Consider the following 14,852-nt stretch of genomic DNA (forward strand, 5'->3'; position numbering starts at 1 on the left):
CTAACTCGATTTACAGCATTGTAGTATATTGTAGTTTACTCCTTAAAGGGGTTGTCTCGCGGCAGCAAGTGGGGTTATACACTTCTGTATGGCCATATTAATGCACTTTGTATTATACATCGTGCATTAATTATGAGCCATACAGAAGTTATTCACTTACCTGCTCCGTTGCTAGCGTCCCCGTCGCCATGGATCCGTCTAAATTCGCTGTCTTCTGGCGTTTTTAGACGCGCTTGCGCAGTCCGGTCTTCTGCCTGGTGAATGGGGCTGCTCGTGCCGGAGAGCTGGTCCCGCGTCGTCATCGTAGCTCCGCCCCGTCACGTGTGCCGATTCCAGCCAATCAGGAGGCTGGAATCGGCAATGGACTGCACAGAGCCCACGGTGCACCATGGGAGAAGACCCGCGGTGCATCGTGGGTGAAGATCCCAGCGGCCATCTTGGAGAAGGAAGAAAGAAGTCGTCGCAGAGCGGGGATTTGGGTAAGTAATATATATATATTTTTTTTAACCCATCCCTTGGGTTTGTCTCGCGCCTATTGAAAAAAAAAAAAACGTTTCGGTGCGAGACAACCTCTTTAAGGACCAGGGGGTTTCGGTCCAAAAGGACCAGACACTTTTTTTTTTTTAAAGGGATTTTACCCATTTGATGGTTTTTACGGCCTATTTTATTTTCTTCAGCTACTTTTGCTGCATTTTTTTCCGGTGACATGTAGGACCCTTTTTTTTTTAATATCTTTTTTTCACTGAATTCTTTTCCCGTTTTTTTTTTTGTTTTATTAGAGCAGATTTTAAAGCTTAAAAAAAAAAAAAGATTTTTTTTAAATTTAGGATTTTTTATTTTTAAAATTGGTATATTTACACAAAAATAAAGTACAGGAATGGGTTTTGTCATTTTGGACGTTTTGATATATAATGGGTATAGTCTTACAGGATGGCAATGGTTTGGGTTGGTGGTCGGTCGTTTTCTTTTTTATATTTCTATTTTATTCTGTAATTTTTTTAAACTTATTTTTTTTAACATCTAGGTCCCCAAAGATGTCATATAAGACCTCATGGGTAGTAGGTCAGATGTTGTCATTAGTCATCAGCACAGCACAGGAAGTGCGTGTGCCGGTGTTGAAAGAATCACTTAATTTAGGTGATACTCAAGGGGTATCATAGCCCTATCAATCAGGTATGCCTAATTATTACTTGATGCATCAGAGAATAGAGCAATGAGAAACACTCAGGTGATGTTTACAAGCTTTTCCACGTTATTGTTTCGATGCAAGAAGTTATATAGTGTAGCATTGCCACAAAGTCAACAATTCATGACAAACAAGTAAAACATTGCAAAGGTTAATTATGACAAAGCTGCATGCTCAGTGTCTGTGACCCTGTTAGTAAAAGTTCACTACAATGCTTGTCTTTTGCAGACATACTTTTTGCTATGCCCATGGCACAAATATTATGCACAGACACTACTGCATAAATATAATTCAATGCTTTCACACCATCTTTACTCCCATTAAATTCAAAGGTTGAGTTGTGTTGCTATGGCACTTCCTGCTTCTCTGCTAGTCAGGACATCATATTCAGTTCTGACCAGCAGAGGAGCAGCAAGTGTCGTAGCACCCCAGCTCTCCTATTAATTTCAATGGGAGTGAAGCTGGCTTCTGTATTTCCTCCCTTGTCTGTTGATAACAACATCTGGCCCACTGAACTAGCCAGCAGGCAAAATGATCAGCTGATGGACAGGAGTCCCGAGCAGTGGATAGGTCATCAGTAAAGAAGAGGGCAGACAACCCCCATAAGGAAACAGTGTATTTCAGTTCACTTGGCTGCTTCCACACTACATGCCACCTTGACCACAGCATACAGATGGGCATTTGCATCTTGGCCAAGATGGGCCAAGTTGAAAACACCCCTTTAACTGTATTGTGCCTCTTAAAGTGTCTGCGAACATTAAGAAAAATTCAGGGCAGTTATAGAGGAAGGTATTAGAATAAAATCATGGAGATCTGAAAATATTCATCATATACCATAAATGTAGAATGATTGCTTAAAAACCGCGTAGAAACAGCATTTTGGCTATTTTGATGTATCAGTATATTGTAGCTGCACCAAAATAGTCCGCACTATAATACTTTACATATTTGCTTTTAAGTCGTTTGTGTGCACAGAAATAGCGTGAAATAAAAGCTTTTTTCACCTCTATGTCCAATTTTTCAAGCAGGAATAGACAGCGTTGGGACAGAAATGCTGTGTTGAAAAAGTTTACTCTGGGGAGCAGATAACTGGCGTTCACAGAGTATATGTTCTCTTAAACTAGGTCAATAGCACAGGCTGCTCCACTGAGAAATAACAAGACTATTGATGCACAGTACATTGCACATATCAAAATGATACAGTATTGTTTAACTATTTAACAAGAATCACGGGGTCTACAATAGCTTTAGGCCTCACACATGGCTATCTTTGCAAGTTGTACAGAGCCGTAATATTGCACATGGGAAGGAGGGTTACTGTACCTCCATATGCTTCTGATTTCATACAAAGACATAGAGGGTTTTTTTGCCAGGTCGCCTTGTTTGTTGTAATACAAAAACATTCTTTCCTAGAATAATTGCTTCTAAAATGGGGCTATACGGAGGCACCATGGTGGCTGTATGTCTCGGTAGTATAAAGTTATGTTTGAGTCCTTACTGCAAGAATGCATGAGCATTAAATTGGAATTGAAAAGGCACATTTATAAAGGTTAATTATGACAAAGCTGCACACTCAACATTAATAAACAGCATCATGGCTCAATTTTAATTGAACTTGCAATGGCATAGCTATAAGGGTCACAGGGTCGCAGATGCTGCTGGGCCACTCAGCTATGAGGGCTTGCAGGACACTTGCCACAACAGAAAAATGTCAGCAGTGCTTCACCTCTCCGATCGCTAACAACCACTGTGTGGCTGCGACACCTTACATGACAGGGCCTATCAATGCAAACTCCTCTCCGGCTCTGTTTCCTCTTCTCTAGTGTTCTCAGGCACCGTGTTGGAGGAGTTGGTGTCGAGGAAGAGAATGCTTTGACAGTCTTTGTCATCAAGCTGCTCGTAGGTTGTTGGGATCGGAGGGTTAAGAAACTTGGACAAGCCCACCAGAAAGTCAGTAAATTCCCCACCAATGCACTCATGCCCTGTCCTTACGCTTTTGGAAAGAGTGATCACATGTTTGAGGCCAGTGGTCATGTGTCTCGGCATATATACCTTTTTAGAGAGATAGGACTGAAGCAGAGGGGATCAGTGGGGAAAGTGAGATTCGTGAATATAGAATTTTTTGTTTTACAACATAAGGGCAGGCTGAGACTGGCGTAATTTAATAACATATTATGTGCGATGTAAGCACGCATAAAACGTGGTGAATGGAGTCGATGAAAGTACATTGATTTTCATTGATCCATTTACACTTGCGTATACACACTGCGTATTATGTGTGATAGAGCACTGCGTATGTGTGGTGTTTATATGCAATGTCGCTAAGTGACAGAGTGGGAAATAAAAAAAAAAAATTGTCAGGCGCAGTCTCATATCTGCCATAGGCTAAATCATGCAGTGGTAAAATGTTGTGTTATACACACAGGGTTTTACAACACGCTTCTCTGAGCTCGGCCTAAGGGGGCATTATAAATGGCGCATAAGGAGACAATTATTCCTATGTAGGGAAATAAAGGGGCAATTATTTTTATTTTGGGATATAAGGGGAAAATTATTGCTATAAGGTGCTTAAATGGGGCATTATTACTGATGGGGGCATGAAAAGAGCATTATTATGTATAATATGTATGGTTTACTGTGTGGAGGGCACTACAATTGGCCTTAACTGTGCAGGGCCTAATTACTATCTGTGGCACTAATGTAGGGGTGTAGAAAATGTAGAGAGGGTGCTGAAAAAGCAAGGAACTAGAAATGTCTGTGTGCCAATTCGGCAGAGACAACTTGTGACAGGGAGAAGTTATTATGATGGTCTGGGCCAGATGGGTAAGAAAGTGATCTTTTTTTTTAATTAAAAAAAGAACTTTATTTAGACAGACATGAGAGCTAGTAGCAACATAGAGAGTGCAATTTCACTTTAATATCTCATGTAATATAAGTATGAAACATGTACATAGAGCATAGAACAGAATACGTCTTATAAACAACACCTCATGACTATAAAGGGCATAATAAAACATACGTACAAAGTATCTGCTAAGCAATAAGGCATTTTGACTATTAAAAAAAAGGCATTCTGCACTATTTTGTCCGAGAAAATACCCGACAGCCTGACAGAGGCCAGACAGATACCATTATGGTGAATGGAGTCGGTCTGGAGCTATTTGGGTCTTCTGGTTTTCGGTTAGAAGGGAGTCAAACAGCGAAATGGTACAGTGCGGGCGTGAATCTTGTCCTAATCAAATGTTACATCTACAACTTTATTTTCTCTGGCCTACATGTGGAATTGTTTGCTCCAAAATATATTGAGGAACGTTCATTGTCTCGAAGACTATGGAATTGTTTGCTATAACTGCAGCGTACGGCTCACATACCTTGTCTAATATCACTGTACTTGATGATCCAACTTTCATCCCAAAACATTCTTTGTCTTTGGTATTGAAATCCCTGTTCAAAAGAAGCAAAAAGAAAATGAAAATCTAAAACCAAGTCAAAGTGAGTCGCTAATAAGCCTTCAATGCAAACACACAAAACAACTACTGATACTTTGTAGATACCAGCTAGCTGACACACAGTGGAGGCACGAGCCGTCAATATTGTCTCTTCTGTTAATGTTGCAGTTGAGTTTTGTCATATTGTAAAGGCTACATAATGCCTAAATATAAAAACTGATGAAAAGGTCAAATATGAAAAGGGTTGTCTCCTTCGGAAGCCCTTACCTTTCACAATAAGCTGATCACAAAGTGTTAGATTTCGCAGGGAGTGGGCTCAGGAGTTGAGGCAGCTCCAAATGCAGCAGCTGCTATCTCTATACACAGCGGGTAATGGCATTGGATAATTCAGATTTTGGCTGTTTAACTCCTTAAATGTTGCAGTCTAATAGCAAAAGTGAAATCTAAGCAATTAGATGGAGAGATCTCCCTCTGTCACTTCATCAGCCACCCCATTATGTCATTGCAGGGGGGCAATAGGTTGCAATGGCAGCTGGAGGCTTAACAATGACCCCCAGCTCTGCAGTCTTATTACACCTATTAGGCAGGGCTTAAAAGGAGAATGCTATTAGGCATAACACACTGCATTACAGAAGTACTGCAGTGTATTATTTATGGGATTAAGCAATTTTATGGCAATGTTTCCTAGTGGGACTTTAATTTTCAAAAAAATTCAAAAAATCCAAATATTATGAGGCAATGCCCCCAGACCGAAATGCATCACGTTTTTTTCTGCGATCGGCATCAGCAAGGAATTCCGCAGTGCCAAACTACCATAGAAGCAAATAGGTTTCTGCTTGGCAATGCTGACTGGTGGATTTGCATTGTGGATTTCCGTGTTCTATTAACCGCGGATTTAAATCACAGGAGGGCTACATTAATATCAGGAAGCGAGACCCGCGGAAATCCGCACGGAAAAACACAATCACTCACTGGCACTTTTTTGTTCTGATTCGTGGTACTCTCGCGGCGTAAGTCCGCGGGCGCATTCCGCATCGTTCGTGGGCACGAACCCTATTTAACCCTTTACCCATTTATTACACAAAAAATCTAAACAAGAGAAGCTAATTGGCATTATGACATCCATAAAAGTCAAGACTATTAAAATGTTACTTCACCTTCCCCCCAAAATTAAATAAAAAGTCTAATACATACATCCTTCCTTATTCTAAAACAGTACCAATACAAACTACAACCCTCCTAGTAAACAACAAGTCCTCATACAACCCCGTAGACAGAAAAATAAAAGTTATCGGTGACAGAAAACAATTTTTTTTCAGTTTTTCTTTAGTGAAGTGGTATGACACTACAGTATATATATATTTGATATCACCATGAGCCACAGAACAAAGACATGCCATTTAACATGCTATTTGTATGATACAATGAATGCTGTAAAAAAAAATCCCCCAAATTGTACAATTGCTGTTTTTCTAATTCCACAATTTTAAAAAAAAGTTTTTCACTACATTAAATGGCACAATAAGTTATGCATTGAAAAATACAACTTGTTTCACAAAAAACAAGCTCTAATATGGCTGTGCTGACCAAAAAATAATAGTTATGGCTTCTAGAAGGCAAAGATGAAAACATGAAAGGGTCTTCCAAAATTGGCTAAAGCAGCGAGAGGTTAAAGGTGTATTCCCATCTCAGCAAGTTATCCAGGGGCATAATTATAGAGGATGCAGGGAATGCGGTTGCACCCGGGCCCAGGAGCCTTAGGGGGCCCATAAGGTCTCTCTTCTCCATATAGGGAACCCAGTACTATGAGTAAAGCCTTTTAGTTGGGGGCCCTGTTACAAGTTTTGCATCGGGGCCCAGAAGCTTCAAGTTACGCCTCTGAAGTTATCCCTTATCCACAGAAAATGGAATAACTTGCTGATTGGTGGGGGTACAACTGCTAAGACCTCCTTTCCCAAGATTTCGTCTCTATGTGCCACTACACCTTTCATTTCCACAAGGCCACCGGAATTAGTTGAGCTCAAGTGTTCGTCAATCCTGGTGGTCTCTTTGAAATGAATGGGACTTCCGAAGAGAGCCGAGTTCAAGCGGTCAGCAAAATCTGGCTGTTTCATTGGAGTAAATGGAACAGAGGTGTGTAAGTGTGGCCACTGCTAAAACCTCAGGACCCACTGGGGATAAAATCTTGGTTAGGGGTCCCGGTGGATAGACCTCCACTGATCTGCAAATTATCTCCTCTCCTGTAGACAAGGAATAACGTACTGGGATAGGAAAACCCTTTAAAGACCAACCAGAATAAAGTGAAATATTCTGGAGACTTCCCAGGCAATTTTGAGATATGCTTTACTAAGATCAACTGGTTGAACTGCTTTGAATGTTATAACAGCAATTTCAACTTGTAGACATCAGAAAATAGATATTTACCAGAGCGGACAGAATGAGGCCTGCTATAATGACCGCCACAGGAATTGCTATGGCCATTCGAATGTCAGATGGGAGACTGCACTCCCCACAGTCTGCAGGACATGTAGTGCATGCCTCTTCTTCTTCGCACATACCATTGCCACACACTGCGGAAGAGACACACAAGCATTTTTTCTTACAGATCCTGACTAATAGTTATTTCATCCACCCATCTGTACACCGACCGTATTCAATATGATATGAAATAGGAATTTGGGAACTTCATTTTCCAACCTATCGTGTGTTGAAGAGATTGATTGGTCCGTATGTACCAAGCTCCATGCGCTATCTTCCACATAAATGAAAAGTGATGATTTGGCTATTAGACGTCTAATAATGTCTATTAACGTCTAATAATGTCTAAAAATTTGGCTAATTTAACGTCTAATAAAGACGTTAAAAACGCTTATTGTCGCCCTCATCCACTCCCGGCTCGATTACTGCAACTCGTTGCTGATCGGCCTCCCCTGCACCAGACTCTACCCTCTCCAGTCTATCCTGAATGCGGCAGCCAAGCTCATCTTCCTGTCCAGCCGCTACTCGGACGCCTCTGCCCTGTGCCAGTCACTGCACTGGCTGCCCGTTAAATACAGAATTCAATACAAACTCGCTACCTTCATCCACAAAGCCCTCCACAGTGCAGCGCCACCCTATATCGCCTCCCTCATCTCAATCCATCAACCAGCCCGGGCTCTCCGCTCTGCTAATGAAACCAGACTGAGCGCCCCTTTCATTCGAACTTCTCATTCCCGCCTCCAAGACTTCTCCAGAGCAGCACCGGTCCTCTGGAACGCACTACCAAAGGCTACCCAAGCAATCCAGGACTCGCAGAACTTCAGGCGTGCTCTAAAAACGCACCTCTTCAGGGAGGCATACCGCATTCCCTAAACAAACCTCTCTGTACTCCGCCTGATAACATGCTCCCTGACCTACTGACTGCAATCCCTGCTAGCCATCATAAACCGCTCCTGCAGTCACACCGTTTCTGCCGTCACACGGCCAAATGTCTGACCATTGTCTATGTGTATATCACCCCTCACTCTCCACCTCACCATACCGTGCACATCTCCAGCCCCTTTACCTTCTGTATCACCCCATTACTTGTAGTATGTAAGCTCGTTGGAGCAGGACCCGCACCCCTATTGTTTCCATCAACTGATTACTATGTAACCGTGGTTCTGTAATGTTTGTATTTTGTCTTTCTGTATTCCCCCCTGTCTATGTAAGCGCTGCGGAATATGTTGGCGCTATACAAATAACGTTTATTATTATTATATTAGAAAAAGGTCAAACGTGAAAGTGGTTGTCTACATTGGAAGTCCTTGCCTTCTACAATAAGCTGATCACAGAGTGTTAGATTTAACAGGGAGTATATGGAGGGGCTCAGAAGCTGAGGCAGCTCCAAATGCAGCAGGTGCTTCACCATACGCAGTGGGTAACAGGATAGGATAACGCCAGTCTTGGACGTTTAACCATAAATGAAAGTTTTCTAGTTTTTCACGATTTTTTTGCATTTATATAATAGTACTATTGTTGGAAACAAATAAATTGCAACTTTCGCAATATGCCCACTTGGCTTAATCGTGAGATATGGTGGTTCTATTTCTACGGTAAGGCTGGCTTTAAACAGGCATATTTGCACACGCAATACGCAGAGAATAAAGCCCATTTGGGTTTGTTCACATTGCCGTATTTTGCACGTGCATTTCGGTTGCGCCAAAAACAATAAAATATACTTTATGTTTCTGAGTATTTGTGCACCATATGTCCCCATAGAAGTCAATGGAGGTACACAAATGCATGCATAGTACACAAGGAGGTGCGTGAAACACTACGTAACTACACTGGAGAAAAAACATATCTGGAGCCCATTTAGACTAATTAGCCATTTCAATTGGTGCATCTTTGTTTGCCGTTGACCAATGAACCTGCCTTGTGGGCGCAAATAGTACAGTAAAATAAACAGCATAGTTCATTCCACAAAAATGTATACGCTTGTGTGAAGCCGGCCGTACAGCATAAGGACTATAGTGATTCCCACTATTGGAGAGAGTGCAGCACAGCCCATACCTACTACAGGTACCACCAAAGTTTTCGCCTCCAGAGCAGCTTGCATTTTGCCGATCCTTATATGAGCAATTAAAGAGGTCACCCCGACGTGAACTAAAACCACCTGGAAGAGAACACAACTTTATAGAGAGCAGAATCTTACAAGTAGTAGATAAAAAGGTCTAATTTGATGAATTTATAATTTGATCAAAACAATATTATAGGTATATCCACATGTAGGGGAGGGGGGGCGGTCTGCGACAAATCTGTGGCAAAATACACAAGTTTTACATGTTGATTTTTAATTGAAAGCCATGGGATAGCATCCTGGACTTCTGCCAGAGCTGTCACAGAAGTCGGCGATATTCTCCCTATGGTTTCAATGGGGCTAGCGCTGCTGCCGCTGACCCCACTGTACGCACTGGCGATATCGCAGCGTTTTTCTTGCACTGTGGGGCAAATGTTTTCACTCGCTCTCGCAGCACAAGAAATAAAAACGCCAGTGGGTGTGAGCCCTGAGGGCTTACTCACACAAGCAGAAAATAGAACCCATTTCATTCCAACTTTCACTTTTGTGTGCGCATTTCACGTGTGCAAAAAAAAAGTGACATGCTCTATTTAGATACACATTTGAGGACCAAAGGCACCATAGGAGTCTATAGGAGTGTACATATGCGCACCCAATCCCTGCGAAATTACACGATGAACTGCGCAATTCTATGGGGAATCAACACACCAGGGACTTATTAAGGCAGCACAGCCTTTTAAATCACGGCACGGATGTGTCCCGCGCTGATGTGAATGGTCTCCAGCAGCGCAGAAAGTGCAGTAAAAAGCGCAGATATGACCGTGACTGTCATAGTACAACAAGGCACGCTATTGTGAGCATTTTAGCGCCTGCATTCATCTGAAGGAGCCCTAAGGAAGGCCTCACATGGGTGTATGTGCAAGATAGCACAACTTTTTGCACAGTGAAGGTTGCACTATCACGAGCATTTCTGCGCATTGTACTGTAGTTTTTGCACCGCTGGGGACCAGTCACATTCCCGTGGGACACACTGGTGCTGTGATTTAAAAGGCTGTGCAGTCTAATTAGTCCCTGGTGTTTTTAATTGCGCAATTACAAGGGTATTGGGTGGGCATTTGTGCACCCTCATGGACTCCTATGAGTAGGTCGCGCAAAAATGAGAATAACTCATTAAAAAAAATTTGCAGGCGCAAACACGTTCATTGGAGGCCGCCCTAATATTTCTCTGAGTTTTTGAAACCAATATTACCCTCCGTGTGAATAAAGCCTTAAATAAAGTTACTTGTTCAACTGCAACGTCTGTTGTTTCAGAGCCGCCTCCCTTACAAGTACTGTATATAGCTGACCATACAGTAACAACCGTACAGCATGTGACGTTTACCTCTGCAGACCAGTTGGCTTGTGTCATTTGTCCAGAAGTAGACAAGGTGTGTGTAAAGATCTGCCCATCATCCGGAATCCACGGACCACAAATTCCACCTTTTCCCTGAATTAATGAATAAATGAATGATTGAATGAAAACCTTTTGAAGCTATAAACTCACAATCTTGCATCAAGTAGAAAAAAGGGGAACGTCAGGAAAACTATTCTTCCCCGATGCATAATCTTTCGGTTTTCAGGACCGCCATAGCTGGGTGTACTCACCATGAAAGACACCGGGCAGGAGTGGATGTTAGCATGATGGATGCAGCAGTTCTCCCCATTCGCATCTTTCCAGTTTTCTGGGCATTCTTCCTCCTCACAGAATCTTTTTGCCGACGCAGCATCTCTTATTGACATACAAAAAAAATCATCTTATTGTATTTATTTCAGTACCTAATTATTATCGCACTAAAGAGAACATCTTCCTAAAAACATCACTAAATTGGACCCTTTTTTATCATACTAATAAAAAATGTATTTGCCCATTCCCCTCCTGTTCGTTGGACCCCCAGAGATGTATTTGCCCATTCCCCTCCTCTTCGTGGGACCCCCAGAGATGTATTTGCCCATTCCCCTCCTCTTCGTTGAATCCCCAGAGATGTATTTGATTATTCCCTTCATCTTTGTTGGACCCCCAGAGATGTATTTGCCCATTCCTCCCCTCTTCGTTGGACCCCCAGAGATGTATTTGCCCATTTCTTCCTCTTCGTTGGACCCCCAGAGATGTATTTGCCCATTCCCCTCCTCTTCGTTGGATCCCCAGAGATGTATTTGACTATTCCCTTCATCTTTGTTGGACCCCCACAGATGTATTTGCCCATTCCTCCCCTCTTCGTTAGACCCCCCAGAGATGTATTTGCCCATTCCTCCCCTCTTCGTTAGACCCCCCAGAGATGTATTTGCCCATTCCTCCCCTCTTCGTTGGACCCCCAGAGATGTATTTGCCCATTCCTCCCCTCTTCGTTGGACCCCCAGAGATGTATTTGCCCATTTCTTCCTCTTCGTTGGACCCCCAGAGATGTATTTGCCCATTCCCCTCCTCTTCGTTGGATCCCCAGAGATGTATTTGACTATTCCCTTCATCTTTGTTGGACCCCCACAGATGTATTTGCCCATTCCTCCCCTCTTCGTTAGACCCCCCAGAGATGTATTTGCCCATTCCTCCCCTCTTCGTTGGACCCCCAGAGATGTATTTGCCCATTCCTCCCCTCTTCATTGGACCCCTAGAGATGTATTTGCCTATTCCCCTCCTCTTCATTGGACCCCCAGAGATATATTTGTCCATTCCCCTTCTCTTCATTGGACCCCCAGAGATGTATTTGCCTATTCCCTTCCTCTTCGCTGGACCCCCAGAGATGTATTTGACTATTCCCTTCATCTTCGTTGGACCCCTAGAGATGTATTTGCCCATTCCTCTCCTCTTTGTTGGACCCCTAGAGATGTATTTGCCCATTCCCCTCCTCTTCATTGGACCCCCAGAGATATATTTGTCCATTCCCCTTCTCTTCATTGGACCCCCAGAGATGTATTTGCCTATTCCCTTCCTCTTCGCTGGACCCCCAGAGATGTATTTGACTATTCCCTTCATCTTCGTTGGACCCCTAGAGATGTATTTGCCCATTCCTCTCCTCTTCGTTGGACCCCTAGAGATGTAATTGCCCATTCCCCTCCTCTTCATTGGACCCCCAGAGATGTATTTGACTATTCCCTTCATCTTCGTTGGACCCCTAGAGATGTATTTGCCTATTCCTCCCCTCTTCGTTGGACCCCCAGAGATGTATTTGCCTATTCCCCTCCTCTTCGCTGGACCCCCAAAGATGTATTTGCCCATTCCCCTCCTCTTCGTTGGATCCCCAGAGATGTATTTGACTATTCCCTTCATCTTTGTTGGACCCCCAGAGATGTATTTGCCCATTCTTCCCCTCTTCGTTGGACCCCCAGAGGTGTATTTGCCCATTTCTTCCTCTTCGTTGGACCCCCAGAGATGTATTTGCCCATTCCCCTCCTCTTCGTTGGATCCCCAGAGATGTATTTGACTATTCCCTTCATCTTTGTTGGACCCCCACAGATGTATTTGCCCATTCCTCCCCTCTTCGTTGGACCCCCAGAGATGTATTTGCCCATTCGCCTCCTCTTTGTTGGACCGCCAGAGATGTATTTGCCCATTCCCCTCCTCTTCATTGGACCCCCAGAGATGCATTTGCCCATTCCCCTCCTCTTCGTTGGATCCCTAGAGATGTATTTGCCCATTCCCCTCCTCTTCGTTGGACCCCCAGAGATGTATTTGCCCATTCCTCTCCTCTTCGTTGGATCCCTAGAGATGTATTTGCCTATTCCCTTCATCTTCGTTGGACCCCAAGAGATGTATTTGCCCATTCCTCTCCTCTTCGTTGGACCCCTAGAGATGTATTTGCCCATTCCCCTCCTCTTCATTGGACCCCCAGAGATGTATTTGTCCATTCCCCTTCTCTTCATTGGACCCCCAGAGATGTATTTGCCTATTCCCTTCCTCTTCGCTGGACCCCCAGAGATGTATTTGACTATTCCCTTCATCTTCGTTGGACCCCTAGAGATGTATTTGCCTATTCCTCTCCTCTTCGTTGGACCCCCAGAGATGTATTTGCCCATTCCTCTCCTCTTCGTTGGACCCCTAGAGATGTAATTGCCCATTCCCTTCATCTTCGTTGGACCCCTAGAGATGTATTTGCCTATTCCTCTCCTCTTCGTTGGAACCCCAGAGATGTATTTGCCTATTCCACTCCTCTTCGCTGGACCCCCAAAGATGTATTTGCCCATTCCCCTCCTCTTTTTTGGACCCCCAGAGATGTATTTGACTATTCCCTTCATCTTTGTTGGACCTCCAGAGATGTATTTGCCCATTCCTCTCCTCTTCGTTGGACCCCCAGAGATGTATTTGCCCATTCCTCATCTCTTCGTTGGACACCCAGAGATGCATTTGCCCTTTCCTCTCCTCTTCGTTGGACCCCCAGAGATGTATTTGCCCATTCCCCTCCTCTTTGTTGGACCCCCAGAGATGTATTTGCCTATTCCCCTCCTCTTCGTTGGACCCCCAGAGATGTATTTGCCCATTCCCCTGCTCTTTGATGGACCCCCAGAGATGTATTTGCCCATTCCTCTCTTCTTTGCTTGACCCCCAGAGATGTATTTGCCCATTACCCTCCTCTTCGTTGGACCCCTAGAGATGTATTTGCCCATTCCCCTCCTTTTCGTTGGACCCTCAGACATGTATTTGCCCATTCACCTTCTCTTCGTTGGACCCCCAGAGATGTATTTGCGCATTCCCCTCCTCTTCGTTGGACCCCCAGAGATGTATATGCCCATTCCCCTCCTCTTCGTTAGACCCCCAGAGATGTATTTGCCCATTCCCCTCTTTTTCGTTTGACCCCCAGAGATGTATTTGCCCATTCACCTCCTCTTTGTTGGACCCCCAGAGATGTATTTCCCCATTCCCCTCCTCTTCGTTGGACCCCCAGAGATGTATTTCCCCATTCCCCTCCTCTTCGTTGGACCCCCAGAGATGTGTTTGCCCATTCCCCTCCTCTTCATTCGACCCCCAGAGATGTATTTGCCCATTCCTCTCCTCTTCGTTGGACCCCCAGAGACGTTTCAATTATTATGTATTTTGTTTGTTTGTTTTCTCTCTTCTAAACTGGGTGCATCTTATAGTCCGAAGAATTTGGAACATTTGTACTAAAAATCTTCCCATTCCAGCTTCTGCATTTACAGGCGGCTCATAGACACTTGCCATGATGGGCAGTTGAGAGGGAAATATTAGTAAACTTTTACAAGCCTCATTTAATTTCACTTTACTCTCTAGTCAGTGTACAGAAGCTTCCGAACATATAGTCAGCTCTGCATGAGCACATTCATAGACCGGTATATATACATTTCTTACTGAGTGAGAGATTATGTTCAGAGTGATTTGGATTAGAATGATGCATCTCTACAATCTAGTGCAGATGGCACCATATTAGCATGAAATATTCCAGAATACTAACTCAGTTTTACTTGGCAATATCTTTTACTAGTTTTTTTTACAATTTGCTGCTTTACCCATTAAAACGAGCCATAATAGCAGGATTTATTCCCCATGTAAGTTACTGCTTCATATACTGTAAGTATTCCTTCAATATATGCGGATACTTAACCTACATCAACATATTACTAAACAGCAGTGAAAAAGTACATAATAGGTAGAGAAAATATAAATACACATGAAAACCTCAATATATGA

At 43.4% G+C, this 14,852-nt stretch overlaps 1 protein-coding gene across 1 annotated transcript in view; it reads right to left on the reverse strand.

The window, feature by feature from the left end:
• LOC136627202 (atrial natriuretic peptide receptor 1-like) overlaps positions 1–14,852 on the reverse strand; it is a 90,794-nt gene that overhangs the window by 59,686 nt on the left and 16,256 nt on the right. The window contains exons 4-8 of the mRNA XM_066602132.1: positions 10,820–10,968; positions 10,557–10,661; positions 9,169–9,271; positions 7,060–7,205; positions 4,558–4,630 (exon numbers count right to left, since the gene is read on the reverse strand). Coding sequence (XP_066458229.1) covers positions 4,558–4,630; positions 7,060–7,205; positions 9,169–9,271; positions 10,557–10,661; positions 10,820–10,968 — 576 coding nt within the window. The remainder of the gene's footprint in view (positions 1–4,557; positions 4,631–7,059; positions 7,206–9,168; positions 9,272–10,556; positions 10,662–10,819; positions 10,969–14,852) is intronic.

The sequence above is a fragment of the Eleutherodactylus coqui genome, chromosome 5 (genome assembly GCF_035609145.1).
Source record: "Eleutherodactylus coqui strain aEleCoq1 chromosome 5, aEleCoq1.hap1, whole genome shotgun sequence".
NCBI classification, from domain to species: domain Eukaryota; kingdom Metazoa; phylum Chordata; class Amphibia; order Anura; family Eleutherodactylidae; genus Eleutherodactylus; species Eleutherodactylus coqui.